This window comes from Pteronotus mesoamericanus, unplaced genomic scaffold (assembly GCF_021234165.1).
Source record: "Pteronotus mesoamericanus isolate MK-2021 breed Mesoamerican mustached bat unplaced genomic scaffold, CSHL_Meso_final contig_56, whole genome shotgun sequence".
Taxonomy (NCBI): Eukaryota; Metazoa; Chordata; class Mammalia; order Chiroptera; family Mormoopidae; genus Pteronotus; species Pteronotus mesoamericanus.
Window position 1 is genome coordinate 432,805 of NW_026555201.1, and position 6,319 is coordinate 439,123.

At 50.6% G+C, this 6,319-nt stretch overlaps 1 protein-coding gene across 1 annotated transcript; it reads right to left on the reverse strand.

The window, feature by feature from the left end:
• Positions 1–908: 908 nt before the first annotated feature.
• MIP (major intrinsic protein of lens fiber) lies at positions 909–4,784 on the reverse strand. The gene is made up of 4 exons (XM_054580253.1): positions 4,425–4,784; positions 3,775–3,939; positions 2,762–2,842; positions 909–1,094 (listed from the first exon to the last, which is right to left on the reverse strand). Exons 1-4 carry the CDS (start codon positions 4,782–4,784, stop codon positions 909–911), a joined length of 792 nt encoding a protein of 263 aa, XP_054436228.1.
• Positions 4,785–6,319: the final 1,535 nt, after the last annotated feature.

Sequence of the window (6,319 nt, forward strand, 5' to 3'; positions counted from 1 at the left end):
TTTTTGCCTGGAGCTCTTCTGGGGCTTAACTACCATCTGCCTGGGGGCCCTGATGAGAATATCAAGCAGAACGGTTCAGCTACTAGATTTATCTAGATTCTAGGCATACCCACCCCTTGGTTGGTCAGCCCACAGGTGCAGGGCCTCTGAAGACATCCATCACGCCAGAACGAACATAAAACCCACCAAGTAGATGTGGACAGGTTTATGTGGCTTTACAGAAAAGCTCAAACCCCCGTTTTCACTTTTCTCAGAGCTACTTCCCGCTTTAAGCCCCTGGGGCAGGCCTCCCTGAGATAAGGAAGCCTACACTCTCCCTTAACTTCCCCACAGCGTTTTGGTACAATTACACCCCGAACTGGGGTTCAGGGTGCTATTTCTTCTCTTCCTTCCCCAGCCCCTTTTCCCAACCCTCGGAGTACCTTGTGTCCTCCACTTCTTTCCATCTTCCTCCTGTGTGTACTCCTTGCTTCCCTGCTTCCTCAGAAACCTAGAACCGTACCCTTGACTGGCATAAAGGTAAAGGCCAGAAACTTAAGGTCATGGTTTCCTGTGCTCATCACACTGGGTTGGGAGAGGAAGGTATAAATGATACCTCTTTTCCTTTTCCAACTTCTCCTGCTGTGCCCCAAAACTTAGGCACAGCCACGTTGACTCACGTTCACACCCACAATCATGCACACAAAACTGGGAAGAGAGGTGGAGTAGGGAGGAAGGGAAGTTTGTACCAACCACCTCATGAATGCAACTCGAAAGATTTCACACACGGGAAAAAAAAACTTCACACACAGATTAAAAAATAAAGAAGTAGATGCCCCTCCCCACAATCACTTTCTTCATCCAGGGGCTGGCTTTGCCGTTCCATGTAAACCCAGAAGCTTCCTACTCCCTCCGTCCAACTGAAGCTTTTACAGGGCCTGGGTTTTCAGTTCAGCAGGTTCCCCCGTGCCCGCGGGCTGCCCATTGGAGTCGTTGGGCCCGGAACCCTTGAGGATGGACAATCTTTCCGAAACACTCTTGAGCCGGGGGAAGAGGAGAAAGTCGTAGAGGAGACTGCCCAGGCCCCCTCCAATGATTGGACCCACCCAGTACACCTGTAGGAAGAGGAAAGGAATAATCAGGATTGGGGAGAGCACCGAGAACAAGACTGCTGTCTTCCCGACTCCATCGGTAGAAAACAGACATACTTGGGTACACACTTTGGCACTATTAAAGCAGAAATCAGTGTTTGTATGTGTGTGTTTTAAAGCTCTAAACTGTTCCACTGTCTGCACCTTAAAATTCACCATATCTTTTCTGACTCATCAAATTATCCCTTTATCCCACACCTTCTTAGCACATGTGTATTCTTTGTGTTGTTATTAGTTGGTACTAGTTTATATATTACTTTGAAAAAAAATTTGTGACAAAATGCACAGAACATAAAACTTACCATCTTAATTATTTATTATTATTATTGATTAGAGTGAAAGAGGATGGGAAAGAGAGACATGGATTTGTTGTTCTACTTGTTTATGCATTCATTGGTTGCTTCTCGTATGTGCCTTAACCGGGGATCGAACCCATAACCTTGGCACTCACAACTTTGGCATATTGGAACAACACTCTCATCACCAAACTACACGGCCAGAGCCCTTAACCATTTGTAAGTGTGCATTCAGTAGAGTTGAGTACATTCATGTTGTTGCACAACAAATCTCCAGGACTTTTTCATTTTGCAAAACTGAAACTCTGCACCCATTAAACAACAACTCCCCATTTCCTCTCTCCCCAGATGCTGTCGACTACCATTTTGCTTTGTTTCAATGAATTCAACTAATCTGGATACCACATATAAGTGGAATTATACAGCATTTGTCTTTTTGTGACTGGCTTATTTCATTAAGTATAATTCCTCAAGGTTCATCCATGTTGTAGCATATGACAGGATTTCCTTCTCTTTTTAGGCTGAGTACTATTCCATTATGTGTATATACTACATTTCATTTATTCATTGATCTGTGAGGGACCCTTGCGTTGATTCCACCCTCTGGCTCTTGTGAATAATACGGTCATGGAAATGGGTGTACTGTAAAAAAAAATTTCTTTGTTTAGATTTTAAAGTGAAAGCATTTATTAGTGAAGCAGTGAGACAGAGGTGGGCTACTCCCCAAACAGAGCAGCCTGAAAATGTTTTTGAATTATTTTTATACGCTTTGTCTGGCATATAGCCAAACAACACAAACAGCCAATTTTTATTGAGGACGTATTCCATACCAGATTTTGTGCTAAATATTTCTCACATACAACTTGCACTCTAACTTCTCATAACACCTCGTTTAATAGTTAGGAAACTGAGGTGCAGAATGATTGCGGTCTCGCCATGGTCACGCACGAGGCTAATAAAGTGCTAGAGCTGGATGAGGCCCAGGCCCATCTGTGGTCATACACATCCTGACCACTGGGAGTAGAAGAGTTGTCTTCCTGTTGTGTTGTCTGTCCTGACAGCTCTAGTTTTGGAATCCAGTGGATACTTAGTAAAATTCTCTGACAAACCAGTGAAGGAACAACATGAGCACGAGCCTCTCTTTCTAGCAAAATAATGAATCCTGCTTACACAGGTATCTCCCTGAGAGCCCACTCAGCTGAGTGCTGGTAGAGCAATCAGCACATCCAGATGGAAAGCAGGAACCGAACCTGGAACCTGCGGTCCAAACCCAGAACCTGTGGTCCACACCCATCCAGGAGGGCTTCAGCATCTTGCTTCTCTCCCCTCACTCACCCAGTGGTTGGTGAAGTTTCTGGTCAGAATGGCAGGAGCAAAGGAGCGAGCAGGGTTCATGCCTGCACCAGTATAATACATCTGCAAAAGACACAGTTGTAACTGAGAAACTTCCCTCCATTCCAACCAGCTTCTCTCCCCGCAGCCCACATGCCCATGAGGCCTGGCACCTTGGAGGACTGTCCACCCAGATCAGGCCAGGGGAGGGATCAGGGACCCAGGCATTGTGGCCATCCCCCCCGCCATGTGGGAGCTGCAGTCAGCCTCCTTCTGGAGGGCCATATTTGCTGAGTTCTTCGCCACCCTCTTCTATGTCTTCTTCGGGCTGGGGGCCTCACTGCGCTGGGCGCCGGGACCCCTGCATGTCCTGCAGGTGGCTCTGGCCTTTGGCCTGGCCCTGGCTACTCTGGTGCAGGCTGTGGGCCACATCAGTGGGGCCCATGCCTCCAGCCAGCAGCAAGTGGGGAAGGACAATTGCATGGGAGTCCCACATTGGAGTGAAGCCACTGATGCTCCATCTGGGGACAGACTATGGATCCATGGCTAAGCCCACATCTACCCACGATGCATGCATTTCCACCTTGGGTTCAAGAAAGACCAGATACAGCAGTCACAAGAGCGAGTAAGAAGGGTTAATTCCTCTGTGCTGACTGATAACAGAGGGAGGTGGATAGTGTTCATGTTTGATTGCCAGGTAGGTGGGAAGAAGCCTTAAAAGTTGGGAAAGATGGCCTGGTTGGTGTGGCTCAGTGGATTGAGCGCTGGCCTGCAAGCCAAAGAGTCACTAGTTTGATTCCCAGTGCAGGGCACATGTCTGGGTTGCAGATCAGACCCCCAGCAGAGGGCACGTGAAATACAACCACACACTGATATTTCTTGCCCTTTCCTTTTCCCTCTCTTCCCCTCCCTAAAAATAAATAAATAAAATCTTTAAAACACTTTTTTTTTTTAATTGGGAAAGGTTTGGGGCCATGGAATCCTTAAATGAGAAGTTGCTCCCCTCTCTTACTTACCCCAAAGAGGTGCCCCAGGGTGAGGGAGAAGCCAACGGCCAGGGCCACCGAGCCCAGGCGGCCATTCCGCCTCTCGTCATAGGTCGCAAAGATGCAGAGCACAAACTGCAGTGTCAGGAAGATCTCTACGGTGGTGGCCTGGCCCACACTCACCCCCGGGTGCAACTAGGCAAAGGAAGAAGAAGAGAGGCGGCTCTTTAGGGCTGACACAGTGCTACCTTCTCAAGATTCCCCGGATTCCCCAGGCAAGACCCCACCCCCTCCTTAGGGCATCAGTTGCCTGGAGGTGAAGGATAATACAACCCTTTTCATAGTAACTGTATTTGTTTCTTAATTTCCCATAATGTTGGAAATAACTGCACCCAGTTTTGTGGATGCAGAAACTGAAGTCCCATAGGTAAAACAAGTTTCCTCAAGAACCTGCAAGGGAAGGAAAGCTGGGACCAGAACTGAGGGTTCTTGATTCTCAGTCCAGGGCTCTATGCCTTCCTCATCCTTCCAAAGCATCTCCTGACCTACCCCACCTTGAAACACACACAGACACACAGACACACGAAATGTCCTCTACCCCTGGGGTACTGATCCACCCGCCCCAGGCAGGGTGTCAGGGCACTGCCAGGTTCCCTCAGCCCCACTCAGTTGAGCGTTACCGTGTTAAGTGCTAGGTTTCCTCGGACGGCAGGGGGCGTAACGCTATACAGCACGGCGGCCCCAGCCACGGCTCCCAGGAGTTGGGCTGCCATATAGCAGGAGGCACGGAGCAGGGACATCTGGGAGCCCACAAGGAAGGCAAAAGTGACAGCAGGATTGACATGGGCCCCACTGATGTGGCCCACAGCCTGCACCAGAGTAGCCAGGGCCAGGCCAAAGGCCAGAGCCACCTGCAGGACATGCAGGGGTCCCGGCGCCCAGCGCAGTGAGGCCCCCAGCCCGAAGAAGACATAGAAGAGGGTGGCGAAGAACTCAGCAAATATGGCCCTCCAGAAGGAGGCTGACTGCAGCTCCCACATGGCGGGGGGGATGGCCACAATGCCTGGGTCCCTGATCCCTCCCCTGGCCTGATCTGGGTGGACAGTCCCCTTTATAGAGGATTCTTAATCCCTGGGTGGGGCAGGCTGTGGAGGCTGGCCTGGGCTTTTAACCCCTTCACGGCTGCGGAGGGCGTGGCCCACACTCATGCCTCTGAGAAAGCTGCTGGATTTCTCCCTCCCTCCTCGACTGGGAGATGAGCAGAGTCATGGGTGTAAAGGTGGGGACTCTGAAAGGAAGGCACCGAGAACAGAGGGACTGGGAGAGTCCCTTTCTTTTGATGTCAAAGTTGGGGTTCATAGTCCTGATTAACATCTATATTAGGACATTCCTCGACTCTGCTTGAAAGGTCAACCCAGATGAGTTCACTTTATGGAGCCTGAGACCGTGCTCCTGGGGGCCTCCAGGTTCCCCGGAGCAGCCAGGAGTAAGGGAGTGGGGATGGGGGCCGGAATGGGGTCCAGCAGCGATGCCGGATAACTGGAGAATTCTTTAGTCCTCTGGGATTAGAGGGCCTTCTCCCATTGGCTGTTTTGGGCTGGAATCTGTGGACCCTGCAGCTCTGGGACAAGAATAGTTCTGCTGCGTCTGGCTTTCTCTGAGCCTGGGTTTCCTACCCCCAATCCATGCCGACACCTCCCTTTCCCAGCCCTCAGCCTGACCTTTTAAGCCACAGAGACAGATAGAGGGAAGAAGCTCTCTCCCCTGGATAGGCTGGGAGCAGGGTTAGAGGGCTAGGGAGGGGGAAAGGGTCCTATCTCAGGATCAGCTCGCACTGCATCTTCCCTAACTCACAAGTTCCTAACAGGAGACACTGAAAGGACAGAAACTGATCCATGACTATGGAGCAATGAGAGGGTTTAATGCCTCGTACTGTGGCTGTGACCAGGACCCTGGAGCCCTAAACCTTGATCTGTTGGGAAAGGTTGGGGTGGGGGTGTCTGTGGAAACAGACTGGTCAAAGGAGAGAAAAGGACAAGATGGGAAAGGAAAGCTCACAGAAGCAGGTTCAGTTGCATTCAGGCTTGGAACCTCACAGTGGGGGCTGTGTGATGGTGGGGAAGGCAAAAGGGGACACACTGGTAGGCTCTGCTCTCTCCACACTGTGGCAAGTCGTAAAGGCCACAAGCTTTTCTCGTGAAGCACCAGAGGAGAACAAAAATTGAAAGGACAGGCCTGCAATATTGGTGCCCTGGATCAGTCCCATCCAGCACACCTGTGGGGAGAGAGGAGGAACAGAGATCAGGGCCTAGACGCCTCCCCTCCTCCAACATCCAGCTTGGGGATGGACAGGAGGATTTGCAGCAAAGGCGGAGGGCCCATCTAACCGCCCTGCATGCAGGAATGGTTGCTGAGGACAGGTCAGAGGGCACCCAAGGGGACTGGAACTTCCAATTTCATGAAAGAGGAGCAACCCATCAGAGGTCCTTGGAGTCTCTTGTGTTTTAGAAGTCAATCTCCTGACTTCCGCCCCTGTAACCCTTGCTGCATCTTACCCAGCGATGCTTCCGGGTGC

Excerpts from the sequence above, each read along its gene's own strand:
- MIP (XM_054580253.1), bottom strand. The coding sequence starts at position 4,784 with ATGTGGGAGCTGCAGTCAGCCTCCTTCTGGAGGGCCATATTTGCTGAG. Across the intron at positions 3,940-4,424 it reads GAAACCTAGCACTTAACACG|TTGCACCCGGGGGTGAGTGT; the intron begins GTAACGCTCAAC and ends TCCTTTGCCTAG. Across the intron at positions 2,843-3,774 it reads CCCTGGGGCACCTCTTTGGG|ATGTATTATACTGGTGCAGG; the intron begins GTAAGTAAGAGA and ends TGTCTTTTGCAG.